A 16541-nucleotide genomic window follows, 5' to 3' on the forward strand; every position below is an offset into this window, starting at 1 on the left:
AGGAGATGTTGTTTTACCTTTTCAGTACCTTTTAGTCTGTTCTGTTGTTTTTTAATGGAAAGTTCAGATTACAGTAGGATAAACTACTTTGGAAGACTGAAAATCCCTAACCCGAGGGAGGAACATAAGATGTTGAGAAATAAAGCAGTTGAATGCTGGGGCCTGATAACTGCTGCTGCTTCACCCCAGTGCCTCCTTCTCTCCTTGTAGTGGCTATGATTTTGGCTACATGGTCAAGTTACTTACGGATTCTCGTTTGCCAGAAGAGGAACATGAATTCTTTCATATTCTGAACCTTTTCTTCCCATCCATTTATGATGTGAAATACCTGATGAAGAGTTGCAAAAATCTCAAGGTACACAATGTTTTTCTTAATACTGCTAACAACAAAAAAAGCCATACAGGCAGACTTGTCAATTTGCTCTGCTGGTGTTTGTCCAGCGTATGTTCTGGAGAGCCTGCTAGGTGCCCGCAGTGTGCTTGGCGGGCTGTGTATAGAAGAGATTAGCACAGGGACTCGTGCGTAACTGTCTTTAACCTGAGCGTGGAGGAAGCCCTCTGCTTCTCTCATCCTGAGGCAGGTGTTCTTCGCTTCAGACCCACGAACCTAGTGGAACAGTTGGTAACGTGAGGCATATGTGCAATTTGTTAGGAGTGGGGCTTATTGTGTACCAGACTCTCAAAGGGGTTCTTAACTCTCGACAATTTAAGAGCTCACTGCCCTAATAAATTGGTGATAAGAGGTTTGTTGTCTTGAATTGGATTGGCATTTATTTACTATTTCCTCAACCTTGTTTTACAGCGATTAGGACTTTTAAGAGGCAGAGATTTGACAAAGTTAATAATATAGAAAAGAAAGGAGTGAAAAGTGGAATAAAACACAATGTATCAGTTGGAGGGCTGGGGTAAGGCTTCTTAAGTAAATGGCCTGTTCCCACTTCTCACCAAATGAAGTAAACTCAAGAATGGACGTAGTTGACTAGTAGAAGAATGTTGGGTCTATAATACTACTCTTTGCTTCCCTTACACTTCCAGGGAGGTCTTCAGGAAGTTGCTGATCAGTTGGATTTGCAGAGAATTGGAAGGCAGCACCAGGCAGGCTCAGACTCACTGCTGACGGGAATGGCATTCTTCAGGATGAAAGAGGTAAGTCTGATGGGATGACTGAGGTTTGTTGGAAATTTATAGTTTCTGTTTGTGGAAGTTGATGACTGCTTTGAAAGCAGTTGTGTGTGTGTGTGTGTGTGTGTGTGTGGTTTGTTTTTTATGATGTTCAATATATTAAATGTAGTTTGGGAAGCAAAGAAGCATTCTGAAATGGAGGCCACTCAGCGTGCCCAAGTCTAGACGTGTATTTGGTGTCCCTGACAGCTCTAATCCTTGTAATTACTTGCTTTTCTTCTGATTTCTGTAATGCGAACACATTTTTTAGACCACCCACTTATTTTATGCTAAGTTCTGTTAATTATCACATATCCCACAGCAAACATACTCTACAGTGAAAAGCTGAAAGCTTTTCGTCTGAGATCAGGAACAAGACAAGGATGGCCACTCTCGCCATTTTTATTCAACATGGTATTGGAAATCCTAGCCAGAGCAATAAAAAGAAAATAGAAATAAAAGGCATCCAAATCAAAAAGGAGGAAGTCAAACTGTCACTATGTGCAGATGATGTAATATATATGGAAAACCCTAAAGACTCCACCAAAAACCTGTTAGGACTAATAAACAAATTCAGTAAAGTTGCAGGATACAAAGATGTGAAAGACCTGTGCATTGAAAACTGTCAGACATTGATGAAAGAAATTGAAGATGACACAAATAAATGTCAAGATATTTTGTGCTCATGGGTTGAAAGAATTAATATTGTTGAAATGTCCATACTACCCAAAGAGATCTACAGATTCAGTGCAATCACTATAAAATTTCAATGGCACTTTTCGCAGAAATAGAACAAACAATCGTAAAATTTGGATGGAACCACAAAAGACTCCAAATAGCCAAAGCAATCTGGAGAAAGAAGAACAAAGCTGGCGGCATCATGCTCCCTGGTTTTGCCCTCCAAGGTGCCTTTGGCAATGTCTGCAGATACTTTTGGTTGTCACAACCTGGGGGGTGAGGGCTTGTGGGGGGAATGTGCTACTGGCCAGGGATGCTGCTAAACCTCCTACACTACTACAATGCACTGCACAGTGCCGGCCCCCCCATCAAAGAATTATCCTGCTCAACAGTGCCAAGGTTGAGGTGATAACACCCTCCTATAAGTACTTAATGTCCATGATCTCACTCTTGACAACCTATTATTATATCACTCCATTTTATAGATAGAGAACAATGACTTCAGGAGAGTTGAAGTGACTTTCCGGAGGTCACACAGTGAGTCAGGCTGAATGTGGAGCCCAAGCTCCTAATCATTGCACTGCCCATTAAAGAGAAGGGAGGAGGAGATGGGGCATTTGTGCCAAATGGCAGAAGCAGCCGCAGCAGTGGTGTCAGCAGCACAGGGGTCCTGGCAGTAAAAGAACCCCTGGAAAGTAGACATCTGTTCAGAAAGGAGCACGAAAAGGTTTGGAGCCTTTCTTTCTGGAATTAGCTTCTGGTTGGCTAGATTTTCAGGGCTCTAAGAGAGCTGGGAGGTGCTGATGTGGTAGTGTGGAGACGTGGCATGATTCTTGGCGTGACTCTTGGCGTCATTCTCACCATGGGTTCTCTGTCCTGTTCTGCAGTTGTTTTTTGAGGACAGTATTGATGATGCCAAGTACTGTGGGCGGCTGTATGGCCTGGGCACAGGAGTGGCCCAGAAGCAGAATGAGGATGTGGACTCTGCCCAGGAGAAGATGAGCATCCTGGCCATCATCAACAACATGCAGCAGTGACAGTGGGGCTGCACGGGGCCCGAGCGGGGCGGCACTGCCTGCCTTCCTCCCCGAGGGAAAATGCTTCTTTTGAGCAAACTGTACCCACCATCTGCATTGAGCAGAAAGACTTTTGTTTTACTGAAGACAAAAGATGTCTTTATTTTAGATCTGGAAGAGGGGAGTTTGCTCTGAACCTGTAAACACGTCTACCCTATTCCTCGTCCCCAGGCCTCTCCTCTCCAGTTGCCTCCTGCCACCAGCATCCATGGCTCATTTGACACCTTTTTAAATATCAAGGGCAAGTGAGAAACAAACTAGTAAAATATATATAACTCTTACCTGTTGTCATTCTTTTTCTTTTAAATTTGTTGCTAATCTCTGAGGATGAAGACTTGCTGATTGCGGTGCTTCTCAGCTGAGCTGAGGGCTTCCAGGGAAAGTGGAACAAAATGGTGTTCTTGTTAAGTGTGGGTTATCGGTGTTGAGTCTTTTCCCTTTTTTTTTTTTTTTAATTTTTTTTTTTTGTTGCAGAGGGAGTGAACCCTTCTCAAGGATATTTGCTTTCCTCACACTTTGCTAGTCTTTTTTTATGTACTATTATGTGGAAATGAATTATGTACTCAGCGCTGACATTTGTAGACCAGATAATGAAAACTATTCTTAAAAACAAAATTATGCAGAATCTGTCTACCATTTATTCATGAGGAACCTCCAGAGTGGGTATTAAGTTAACCACTCGAATGTACTTAAGTCTGTGTTCCATTGTACCACTGTTTGCTGTCACATGTGCATCATTTGAAATCACTTTCTGGTTTCATATAATGCTCTGGATTTGGTCCTGAAGGAAATTAGTAATATCAGATTTTTGGGTCCTAAGTCTGTTGTGATTTCAGATGGTCGTCTGTATTCTCCCACCTCTCTTCTGTTATTCCTGCTTTTCCTCTCTGGAAACGTGAGGAGGAGTTTGGGAGATGGATTAATGTGAGTACCAGGAATGTGAGTCTTTAAAAAGTTTTAGTGGTTCATATAAATGGTAGTAAGAAATTTGGTTTATAGAGTTCTCTTGGAGTAATATCCCACAACTGGGATAGGAAGCTCAGGACTGATTTTTTTTTTTTCCTTCAAACTAGTCATTTAAAAAGTACACTGTATTTTCTTTCTTTCTTTCTTTTTTTTTTTTTTTAATTAATAACTACAGTGTGGGTAATTTTGAAAAGCAAAACTCCTTTGGAATGGTGAAAATGAAAACTGGTAACTCATTAAAGTGGATGGATAGTCTTGCATTTTAAAAGCTTATGGAAAAACTCAATTTGAAATGATTAAAAAATGTCAAGTATTATAAGCTGGTATTTAAGATGCTTGTAAATATATTTATGTTTTTAATTTTGTATAATAAAGATTTCTTTTTAACCACCGGCATGAAGGTTTGGTCTTTCATAGCTGTGAATTTCTGGCTCTAGAAATGGTTGTTTGCCATTGGTACCATGCAGGCATCTTGTCTATCGGCAAACTCTTTGTCTCCATTTTCCACAAGTTGGCTTGCATACAGAATGTCTCTGAATAAGCAGCTGTGTAAATGGAACCGTCTCTTCACTTCATGCCTGTCGCTGATTGTTGGGTCCTACTAGGAAACCAGCTTTTTTTTTTTTTTTTTTTTTAAGATTTTATTGGGGAAGGGGAACAGGACTTTATTGGGGAACAATGGTCAAATTGTTGTCCTTTCAATCTTAGTTGTGGAGGGTGCCGTTCAGCTTCAAGTTGTTGTCCTTTCAGTCTTAGTTGTGGAGGGCGCAGCTCAGCTCCAGGTCCAGTTGCCGTTGCTAGTCACAGGGGGCTCTGCCCACCATCCCTTGCGGGAGTCGAACCGACAACCTTGTGGTTGAGAGGACACGCTCCAACCAACTGAGCCATCTGGGAGCTCAGCGGCAGCTCAGCTCAAGGTGCCGTGTTCAATCTTAGTTGCAGGGGGTGGAGCCCACTATCCCTTGCCGGACTCGAGGAGTTTAACCAGCAGCCTTGTGGTTGAGAGCCCACTGGCCCATGTGGGAATCGAACCGGCAGCCCTCGGAGCTAGGAGCACGGAGCTCCAACCGCCTGAGCCACCCAGCTGGCCCCTCAAAGATTTTTTTTAAACAGGGTTTTGACAAGATTTGATGTGCAATTTAGATTAGTCATTGGTATATGAAAAATGAAGACTGGAAAGATTTAGAGATACGTATTGAGAGGTGAGTACAGTCATTTGGGTAAAGAGATGGTGATTTGTATTAGTGATCCAGTTACCTATTAGAGATAAAGTTACTTTGGATGGAGTAAAGGACCAAAACTAATTCTTTAGTTGCTTAGCGGTATATCTTATCCATTCGGAAAGCTTGAGTCAATTTCTCAGCGATTTGGCTCTTTGTGGTTCTAATAATTAGGGAGATAGAAATGAAAACCATTTATTCCAATCAGAATAGGTTGAATACATAATATTGGAAAGAGGAGTTGAAAGGAAATGGAGTTGTCATTTCTGTTATCTTCTGCTATTGGGTAGTTATTGCTTAGTTGTCAAGTAATAATTCTTGTTCTTACAAAACAGTAATGAAAGAGTGTACAGGATTCCTCCACCCATAGGTGATGGTTTTTGGTAAATCACGAAGGAGTTTATAATTTCTAATGTAATAATACATATTGCTGTTTACTCAAGTGGAAGGGAGTAAATATTGTTCCATCTCTGCAAGTGAAGCATTGGTTCATTTTAGCAGATTGTGGAATTGGTATCTAATTCTCCACTTAGTCATGCTTATTTATATCTTTGCAACCAAGAAGATTCTCCAACCCCTAGTAACAATGCATCTTCTTAGAGTTCACCCAACTGTGCAGAGAACTAGGAGGATCAGTATTTCCTTTTTTGTGTTTGGCATTTTTAAATTCTAAAGCTAGGTCTAAAAAAAAGAGAGAGAAAAAAGACCCCAGTTAAGTCATATCTTTGAAAACTGCTTCTTAAACTTTTTTCTTAGAGAGTTCCTGTTAATGAATTTCATCATTGCTGCCAACAGCAATCCCCCCAAAAAAACCCTGAAAAATAAACTGGACACTCAAGTAGAAAAGTAGTCACAGTGAATCCCAAAAGAAAATCTTTCAATTATTGGGAAAGAGTGCTCCCTCTCAATCCCATCACCAGTCTGTCTAATTTTTATGTCCTAGCAACTCAGATATTATGGAAACTGTCCAACTATTTAAATAACCAAAGAGAAGGACCTCAAGAGAATGCTCATTAGTCAAAAAAAGACAAAAGAAAAAAAAGAACAAAGATTTATAGTTCAATAGTATGTAGGGTCCCATTTTGCAATGATCACAAAGGTGGAGGCCAGATCCAAAAATTTGTATCTGCAAAATTAGGAAATTGCATTTATGCTCAAAGACCACCTGTGGCTTCAATCTATTAGGGTTGATGCAAAAGTAATTGTGGTTTAAAAAGTTAAAAATAATTGCAAACACCACAATTACTTGCACACCAACCTAATAATTCTGAAAGGGTCCTGTGATCCAAAAAAGATTAAGAACCACCAAAACAGTAATTTCTTCCTGAGCTATTTGATCGCCACAAATCATTTCTTATAAAACTGAAGGGCTAAGACACATTTGAGTTGGTTATTTGTTCTTCCAAAGCTTTATAAGTGATTTGTTCAAATAAACAATTACAAGAAACAACAAAACCAATATTTTGACCTAAAATAAAGTTCAGACGTAGGGTAAAGAGTCAACATGATGGGTAAGGCCTAGTTCACATTCAGTAGACGTTGTAGTAATAGAGTACAAGGGGAGAGCCCAAGTTAACAAAAACAACTTAAAAAATGTACCAATAGTCATTAAATGCAACAATTCTATCTTGAACAAGAATGACATGTTTACGATTAGGCGAAGCATTTATAAAGGTAGCTTGTTTAAGAACATAACCCTTTGGGTGATGATAAAAGTTTCTCCTCTTTGGATGAAACTTTTGTAAGGCTCTAGAGATGACCAACAATCACTCTTGCAGGTGTTAGTTCTAATAACTACCGCTGGCTTTTGATGATCCTTCAGTAGGAGTCTAAAATTGCATCCAAAGTCAGATTCTACTGTGTCTAAGGGTAGAGTTCATTCAGACTTGACCCACATTTTGTATTTGGATCCCTGCAAAAACATCTAGGGACCAGAGCTAATGTCTGGCAGAGGTGAAAGGTTTTAAATGTTTTGAATTTGACACAGTTTTTTAAAGGTCCTTGAAAGTTCACATACAGAAGGTCTGGCAGTATCTTGTGTAAACTTGAGTGTTGCCGTATTTCTGAAGGAGCTCTTTCGCCTGTTGCTGCATTTCCTGGGTCACGCGGGTAGGCCACCGGGACCCGATGTGAAGCAGGACGAGGCAGCACTCCAGCACATCTGGGAATGGCCAGGTCTGAAAGATGACATGAGAATGAACAAGGAAGCATTTGCAAAAGAGCCCCAAACATCGCACAGAAGTTACCAGTTGGGCCATTTCTCTCACGAGGCAGTGTCTTGCTGTTCATAAGTTACTCTAAGGAAAGATAGTCCTCAAAACGGGGATGGCTACTGGGATCTCCTTCTCAAACGAAATCAATCTTTTTCGGGAGCTCTACTCCAATGAACTTAAAATGTGCTGCTATTACTACTAAAGCCACATCCAAATGCACCTATCCGTCTGTAAGCTATCAAATACATGGCACCAACTTTAATTTTTACTTAACCTCCCAATTACAAAATTTATTCGATTTCTCTAAAGACTGAGGTAGAAAATTGCTTGTGCAGTCAATAACTGTACTCACAAAACACTTTAGCTAAGCAAAGGTAACTGGATCCTGATTTTTTAAGCACATACAAATGCGTAGAGATTTCAGAAACTGAACAGAAAAGTAGATGACCTTCAAGAATTTGGTAGTCAACTGACAATACAAAAAGGAATGTTTTACCAAATGAACTGCTATAAATCTTACCTTAACATTCTCAGGAAAGTTAGCTATTCTCTCATTCGCTTCCGTAAGCCGTTTGGTTAATTCAGGCAGAGAAACTGGCTCGTTTTTCTCTTCTTTACTAGTAATAATAATTTTAAAAAGTATAAGTCATATGTCTTGCCCTGGGTAACTTCTAACTATCATTTGTAAATAAAATTCCTCTGTCACCTGGATTTTTATCTCCCATCTTTCAATACAAAGGTTAAGAGAAGGCAGTTTAATGCGATGTGATGCAAAGTTTTCAAAATGCAGTATTATTTCCCATTTTACAAATCCCCACTTTGTAGACACATAGCTCCAATGAAAATTTGGGGCCGTTAGGGATTCACCCTGCAGCCAAGTGCAGAGGGTGTGGGTTCACCTGGGGAATGGTTAGGGAGAGCGGGGCTCGTAACTGGGGTGTGTGGATGCACATTTTTCTGGGAAGAGTGTGTTAAGCTTCTCATAGGGGTCCTATGATCCAAAGGTTAAGACCTGCTGGATTAGAGAACTTTCCAGTGTTTTCCTTGTTATTAAAACCAAACCTAAAGCCTCTTCATGGAGAAGTGACTCAAAACTCTCACTGACGATTTCAATGAGAGTTTTTTTAGAGCAATAAATATAAGGGCTCAAAAGCTTTTATTTTTATTTTTCTACAGTTAATAATAATAGCTATAAGTTGATTAACTGTTCTGATTATTGTGTTTTAGGCCCTGTGCTCAGGGCATAACCAGGGTAAAAGACACTCACATACTAACCAATCAGTAATTGTTAATCACTACAAATGCCCATAGCAAAGCGCCTCATAACAATGAGAGCTCTGGAGTGACGGGTGATGGGCTCCCGTCACCCACCTGGCCCCTGTTTTCTGTGGAAGTGATTGGGATGCTACAGTATTCTGATCCTTTGGGATTTTCTCAGTTCACTGTGCAGTTTTGTATACTACCATCTGTGTATCTTTTGTGATAGTACAGAACAACTGAAAAACAATGGTTTTCATTAATGATGTGATTTTACATTGATTGATTTTTTGGGAGAATCTATTACACAAAGGTAGGACTTTACTATACCTTTGTTATTAACAATATTTGTGACTTCATTTCTAAACACAAGCAAGGTAGGAGTGGGCACTCCCACTTACAAATGAGGGAGTCCGAGCACAGCACATGAAGAATCTTGCCTGAGGTCACTCGGCAGGGCCAGGATTGGGACCCGCACTTGACTCCAACGCCCATGCACTGATTACTACATTATACGGCTTCCAGGTGTCCTGATAAATCTCATCACGCACTGATTTTTATCTGATTATATGAGACTCCAGCAAGGTATTTAAAATTCCATCTTGTACTGACTCCGTACTTACCATGGGCTCTGAGAACTAGAGCCGGACTGTCCTGCTTCCTGTTCTGGGTCATCCTTATCAGGACCATTCACTGTGGATTTACAAAGTTGACTCTTCTGGTGTTGGCGGATCATTTCTGCCAAGGTCTCCTGAACTTCAGCAACGGTTCGCTGTGAGTTTTGGAGACAGGCGTGCTTTTCTGAAAAGAGCTCCTTACAAGCGTTCAGCATTTGCTCACTTCCTTCTGTGAGTCTCCTGTCTGGTTCTGGAGGCCTGCTTGACTCTGGCTGAGAAGATTGGGGGTCCCTTTCTTCAGGGCTGGCATCGTCCAACTGCTGGCTTTGCTCAGCTGAGGTCCCTGTGTGAGCAGTCCTTCCCCAGACACTGGATTCAGGGCAAGGCCTGGAGAGAGCCCACCAGAATTCATACAGACGTCCATAAATGAAAAAGGCCTCCAAACTTTTGAACGCTGGTGTGGCAGGGGACTGAAGGTCACCCAGTTTGTCTCTCAGGTGGTCACAGCCTAGGAGAAGAAGAAAAGGATTTAGGGTTGTACATTTCTGTATCTGCCAGAAGTTTGTCTTCCTGCCTGTGTGTTGTCTGCTGTCACTTAAGAGGCAAGATTCCAGAAACAAGGACAGCAGTGACCCATGGGACCACATGCCTTCCACCGAAAGCCAACTAACAACTAAACATTTCCTGGCTTAGGACAATGTTCTTGTTGCTATAGGCTACACGTCGTTCAAAGCATGATAGAAAAAGTATTCAACGTGTCCTGCTGAAGGCTCTGGGGATCCTACTGTATCTGAAAAATCAGTGATTTAGTTCAGTGACTAATTCTGCAGCTCAAGGAATGTATTTGCTATGCTTCTCCATTCTTACTAACCTGTGAGTACAATGCTATTTCTCGCTCCCTTAAACTGTGTGTAGGAAAGGAAGTAGGAGGCAGTAAGGTAGGTAGGGCCATGAAAACAGCTGAGTCATCCTAGCTACCTCTCAGGAGCTTGGGTAGGAAAATTGAAACTTTCTACTAAATGACACAACTGGCCAATCTGTCTTTCAATAACCTGTGCCCCTGGTGCCACACCATCAGTGGTGCGGGTCATTTACCGTCAGGAAGAAAGGCTGAGTACACTTCCTGCATGATGGTGAAGTTCCCCGAGTCATAGCTCCGGACCACAGCCCGAAGCAGTGCTTCCACACTCTTGTCCCAGGAGGCCACCTGCTGGCTCAGCACTGCCAAGGTCAGGTCATGGCAAATGTGAAGCAAGAGCTGGAGGGAGAAGCCAGAGTCTCAGTTAAACATCCTCCCACAGAAAGCGCTCGGATGACACCAGATATTTTCCTATTAACTGCACTTAGAAAGAAGTACACACAGTCCACCTTTAAGAAAGGTCCTCTTTCCACCACCCATTTTTGCTTCCTCATCTGAGACTTGCGTATCTCGTTGCACAGCAACATACACTGTCTGGTGTTAAAAGTCTGCTCATGCTAAGAAAATGTCTTGACATTTGCATTTAGTTAAAACAAAAAGTTTCTGGAACTAAAAGCTGTAATTAAAAACAAACAAGCAGGCAAACCTGGAGAATAATTAAGAAAATTGATCAATTGTAAGTGAACCATTTATGAGTTTTGATAAATATCGCTATAGCTATATATGCTATAACTACAACCAAAATCAAGACATGGAACATTTTCATCATCATAAAGTATTCCCATGGGCCCCTTTCCAGTCACACTCCTCTCTCCCTATCCCCTGGCAACCACTGATCTGGTTTTTGCCACTGTAATTTTGTCTTTTCTAGAACTCATATAAATGAAACTGTAGAGTATATAGTCTTTTGTGCCTTGGTTTTTTCACTCATCATAATGCTTTTGTGATTCACTGATACGATTTGTGCACCAGTAATTTGATCCTTTTTATTGCTGCACAGTTAGTGTTCTACTGTCTGTGTCTGCCAGTTTGCACATCCATTCACCAGCTGATGGACTTTTGGGTGGTTTCCCATTTTTGGCTACTGTGAACTAAGCTACAGTCAACATTTGTGTAAAAGTCAGTGTGGACACCTGATTTCGTTTCTTTTAGTGAAATAATCCAGGCAGTGGGATTGCTGGGTCACTGGGCACATGAACGTTTAACTTTATAAGAAACTGCCAAACTGTTATACCACTTGAGGAAGTCTTATTCCTTATTAATATAATAATATTCCCTCATTATCAAAAAAAACAGTAGGTAAATTGAGGTGTGTTCACAGGATGGAGAGAGCAGTCATAATGAGTCGGTATGATGACTTTGCGTCAACATGGATGGATTTTACAATGGTAACTGAAATAAGCACGACATAAAGAAATAAACACGGTCTGACATAGGGGCTATGCTAGGGAAGGGGGATGGGACCGAGGGAGGAAACACAAGGGACTTCAAGTGGATTGTATTTCTTTTATCGAAAAAGAGGAAAATACAAAACAAACCCAAAATAATTCTATGAAGCAAAAATGACAAAATGTGAACATTTGTTAATTCTGGCTGATAGCTACTTATATTATTATTCTCTGCTTTTCTACATTTTTCGACTTTTATTTTTTCTTTTAAAAGAGAATGCCGACCTAAATCTAACTTCAAAGCCTTTGGCTTTGAAGTCTGAAGGGATTTAGTTAGTCTAAAGGGATCTTTCCAGGTCTTTTCTGAAATGCAATTGGCATTGGACTTGTTTCTTATTATACTAGACGTGGATTAAGGAAGTCTTACAGCTGAGTGATTAAAATCAAAGCTCATGCAGATGGGGTACCTGTTTGGAGGGAGTGTTATTCGTAACAGATGGGTACTTGATATTTTGCAGCTGCTGGAATGCAGCCTGACACTGCTCTGGGGTGTCCAGGCTGAAGGCGCTCTTCCACACTGCAGTTATTCTCTCCACGAGGGGCCCTTCGGTGTCTGTGGACCAGGCGTTGTAAGAAGAGGAGGAGCTTTTGCCCTCTGCTAGCTGCCTTTCCTCCAGGTGCTTGGACAGTAGCTCCAGAAGGCAAAACACCAGTCTCTGACCCTGGAACCCAACAACAAAGGAGAGGAACTGTTATGCAGGGAAAGTGCTGGATTAGCTAGATTGCTCCCCCCCCCCCCCCCCCCCGTTTCTCACTGTATCCCCCTTTGCATCTACCCCCTTAGTGGGCTGCCTGCCCAATGTGAGTCATGTGTGAGGGGAAAAGAGGTGACCTAATAGACAATTTTGTAGTTCCCACAAAGCTACCTTCTCATGTAGACCTAGCATTTTTCTTGGGCTTCGGATATTCAGCTAGGGACTATCTTTAGGCCCAGTTACTCTATGATGGAAAGAAGAACTGAAAAAGTTCACATTACTATTTGACAAAGCAAAGTCATTTAAAATGGACCAAACTAGGTGAGTGCTGATGCTTTTAAAGTAATCTCAATTTTGATGTGTCAAAAAAGGTAGTGGTAAGTTACTCATTTTTAACCAGATGGGAAGACCAGAAAACATTTTGAGGTCGTCATACTTCTTTATGGCATACACCTGAACAGGGGTGCTACAGGTAGAGCACCATGATTTCTGCTAGAGGCCCTTCCCCTCCCCCTTCATTGATGTGCTGGTGACATTAATGAAGAAACACTGGACTGCCAGCCCAGGGGCTGAGCTGACTAAAGTCTATTCATGGGTGTTGTACACAAACTGATAAGCAATGGGAATTAACGTGACAGGCCACATTGTCGCTTACTCTGCATATGGCAACTGACAAGCCATGGTACTTCAGTGGGATAGGACGGCCAGGGCTTGCTGGACACATCTAAGGATACCGGCCAAAATACAGCTTGTGCAACTGGGTTATTCACTGGAGCTCAACGAGAAAAGGATTTGGGGTCCTTGCGTCTTAAATATCAGGAGATGCAAGAACAGACTGACCTTCAGACTTTCATGGAGCTGCAGGGCTTCCTGGGCTCCCACCCAGTTCCTGGCCAGAAGCAGCTCTTGGGCACATCTGAGAGCCAGGGAAGCAGATAGCTCATCCTCTCCCACGACTGACGCCAACTCTGCAGCCGTTTTCAGTGATGCGGCGTCACCTTTTTTGGCCAAAACTTTGGCTGCATCATAAGCGGAACCGGCCCCTAAGTAGCTACAATACAAAAGAAAACTCAAAGTGTCATAAACAGCGCACTCCTGCTCCCCAGAGGGTCCCATCTGTCAGCTTTGCCTTGCCTTGTGTGCCTTCCTGTGGTCCCCGGCATGTCACTGCCTCCACCATCCCTGTGAAGGCTGAGGCCAGCGCAGCCGGGACGGGAAATGGCACCACATGGGTTGAGGACACAAAGTTACCTCAACATTTGCTGAACTGAATCCAAGTAAAGGAGTCATTTTCTCTCATTTTCCTTATTTGATGGTATAAGACATCCTTAGAAAAAGGTGTAATTTCTTACTGAAGATTCTTGAATAGTTATGGTGACTTATGTACATACCAAGGAGGTAGATTTTTTTTTTTTGGTAATAATTTATTTTTCAACTGTAGTAGACATAAAATATAATATTAGTTCCAGGTGTACCCAAGAAGGTAGGTCTCCATGAGCCTTACAAAGCTGGACCTGATACACACATGCTTTTCTATTTTCTAATCACTTTACCTCCCCCTCTAAGCTGATCACTTTTGTTCTCACCCTGCTCTTCTGCGTCACAGCTCTTACATTCTGGGTGCACGCCTGTCTCCCTTGGGCTTACCATTTAGCAGCTACGGCATAATGGCCATCTTTCTCAAGGATGGCTCCCCAGCTGAGGTACAGGTCCTTCAGGATCGGGTCCTCTGGGCGCAGCCGGGCCTTGGCAACCGCAATAGCCTCCCTAGAGGCAAGAACAGATGCTTAGCCAATTTGAAAAGGCTTCTCTGTAAGGGGCCCTCGGAGGGGCTGCAAGATAGGACAAACTGTCCGTCTTGTGTGGTCTCAACTTCTTAACTGTATTCCTGCGTACACTGGAAGTTAAAACCACAGGCTGTGCTCAACTCTTCACCCCGGCCAGCGGTTCTTAAAGTGTGGTCTCTGGATTCCCAGAGGGCCTCAAGACCCTTTCAGGCGGTTCATGAGGTCGAAACTATTTTTATAATAATGCTAAGAAGTTATTTGCCTTTTCTCACTGTGTTGACTTTCGCACTGATTGTGCAAAAGCAGTGGTGGGTGGCATCTGAGCAAGAATCAAGGTAGTGGCCCTTGTAGTTTATAAAACAAAATGTTCTTGATGAAGGAGTAAAATGATTAATTTTATTAGTACCACAAGTCCATGCCTTTTTAATATTCTCTGAGAAAATGGGAACAGGATTTTGTATTCTTTGCTGCATTCCAAAGAATAATGGGTGACTCAAGGTAAAACTTGTATGAACAAACTGTAAGCTGAACTGGCTGCTCTTTTTTCATGGAACCTCATTATTTCTTGAAAGAATGACTATCAAACAAATGACAGTTATTCAGCAGTGGGTATTTGGCAGATGTTTTCTCAAAAATGAACAAAGTAAAAGCCTGTTACTTCACAGAAAACAACCAACCGTATTGTTGCCAATGATAAAATTGGAGTTCTCAAGTGAAAATGAGAATTTTAGAAAACTTGTGCCAACCACTGTGGGCTTGACAGCTTCCCAAAAGTTAAAGACTTTTCTGATGAGATTGATGGTGATATTAAGTAATGTGATCTTTTTAAATGTTTTATAATCAAACATGTTAACATTTGGAGGATTGTATAAGTCAGTGAACTAATAGTTTCCAAATGACGTAAAACTTCAGCGTTGATGGTGTTTTAGATTAAAGGTGATCTAGACAGAGTAATATTTAAGAAGTATTTTGAGACCTCAACTTCTAGCCACGATGGAGTGACAGGGACCGGACTTACGCTCCTGCCATGAAACTGAAAAACTGGACAGAATATGCATATGGCTGTCGTTCAACAGCACGTGACTGTATTGTAGGGAGAGAATAATTAACTAGGACAGGAAGGACTCACACCAATCTCAGGAGACTGTTTACTTCTAGAGAAGGGATGAGGAGAGAACTGGGGAAAGGCAATTCAAATAAATCTGGAACGTGATACTTAGAGCAAACAAATGAAAAAATGGGGCCGCATGGCGAGCTTTTGGGGTGGCTGGCAAGATTCTGTCTCTTTTCATACATGGGGCTTAAAAAGGGAGTTCTTTTGTTAATAATTCATTAAGCTGTTCATTTGTTTTTATGCAGAATTCTCTATTTGTGTTAAAGTAACACAAATAGTAAAGAAGCTTACAAAAGTACCAAGTTTAAAAAAAGATCAGTGGCATATATTGATAAAGTTAACGTGTTAAGTATAGGTGGTGGGTGCCCTGGTAAGCCAGTATACGAACATCTATTTCTGTATGTTTCACAGGTTTAATTACAATAAAGCTTTTATACTAGTCATCAGGAAGCAGAGCTGTTAGGAGATTGACTACTGGCAGTGGTTGGGTCTACAGACCTGTAGAAATGGTGTGACTTGAGCAGCTCCACGGCTTCATACACTTTGTGGATAGAGAGCAGGTGAGAGGCGGCTTTGACATACTGCTCCTGAAAACACAGCTGCTTGGCAAAAGCTTCTACAGCCCACAGCCACACATGGTAGCCAGCTAAAAGAAAAAAAAAGAAAGAGAAAGAGAGAGAGGGAGGGAGGGAGGGAGGGAGGGAGGAAGATAGATAGATAGGAAGATAGATGGTGGTTACATAAGAAACAGGCTGAAGGGAAAAAAAGTACCCACATATGTACATTTGTGTTGAAAATGCTTTTTTAGTCACAATATTAAGCAGGAAATTTAGATACTAATTCAAGTGCCATTTAGATCTATGCTTCACCTACCTCTCCACACCCACATTTTGAAAACAAATTATTTCTTTGATTATATAATAAATGCAAAATTCAAAAGATACAAAACAGTATGGAAGTCAGGAGAGTGGTCACCCTTGTTGGAGTGAGTGGGTACTGACTGAAACGCAGCACGAGAGAAGCTCCCGGTGCTAGGGACGTTGTTTGATATAGGTGCCGGTTACAAAGGGGTATTCAGTTTGTGACATTCGTGGTATACTCATGACCTGTGTACTTATCTCTCTCTCTCTCTCATATATATACATGTCTATCTCATATCTATCTATCCATCTCATATCTTTCTATATATCTATCTCATATATATGTTATATATTATATATATAAAACATATATGTATGTTATATATACACGTGTGTGTGTGTGTGTGTGTGTGTATTACTTGAATAAAAAGCTAAAAAATGGCATGGCATAAAAGGTTTCCTTGTTATCCTGGCATCCTCCTACCTAAATTTGTCCAAATTCTTTTCCCTGGAGATAATCATTATTACTA

General features: G+C 41.4%; 2 protein-coding genes across 8 annotated transcripts in view; one reads left to right on the top strand and one right to left on the bottom strand.

Moving 5' to 3' along the window:
• CNOT8 (CCR4-NOT transcription complex subunit 8) overlaps positions 1–16541 on the top strand; it is a 48271-nt gene that overhangs the window by 10537 nt on the left and 21193 nt on the right. For 3 of the 4 annotated variants that reach the window (XM_074313826.2, XM_019750388.3, XM_019750386.3), the window contains 3 exons: positions 211–355; positions 1036–1146; positions 2727–4277. In XM_074313826.2, coding sequence (XP_074169927.1) covers positions 211–355; positions 1036–1146; positions 2727–2876 — 406 coding nt within the window. In that variant the 3' untranslated portion in view covers positions 2877–4277. Of the gene's footprint in view, positions 1–210; positions 356–1035; positions 1147–2726; positions 4278–16541 lie in introns of those variants that run through there. The other variant, XM_074313827.2, reaches the window with a different exon arrangement.
• The window catches only part of GEMIN5 (gem nuclear organelle associated protein 5), a 34100-nt gene continuing 24050 nt past the window's right edge, over positions 6492–16541 (bottom strand). For all 4 annotated transcript variants that reach the window (XM_074313824.2, XM_074313823.2, XM_019750409.3 and 1 more), the window contains exons 21-28: positions 15650–15797; positions 13898–14017; positions 13091–13301; positions 11963–12217; positions 10284–10446; positions 9195–9696; positions 7835–7931; positions 6492–7278 (exon numbers count right to left, since the gene is read on the bottom strand). In XM_074313824.2, the coding sequence (XP_074169925.2) occupies positions 7111–7278; positions 7835–7931; positions 9195–9696; positions 10284–10446; positions 11963–12217; positions 13091–13301; positions 13898–14017; positions 15650–15797 (1664 nt within the window). In that variant the 3' untranslated portion in view covers positions 6492–7110. The remainder of the gene's footprint in view (positions 7279–7834; positions 7932–9194; positions 9697–10283; positions 10447–11962; positions 12218–13090; positions 13302–13897; positions 14018–15649; positions 15798–16541) is intronic.

The sequence above is a fragment of the Rhinolophus sinicus genome, chromosome 5 (assembly GCF_057876585.1).
Source record: "Rhinolophus sinicus isolate RSI-liver-muscle chromosome 5, RSI-T2T, whole genome shotgun sequence".
Classification (NCBI taxonomy): domain Eukaryota; kingdom Metazoa; phylum Chordata; class Mammalia; order Chiroptera; family Rhinolophidae; genus Rhinolophus; species Rhinolophus sinicus.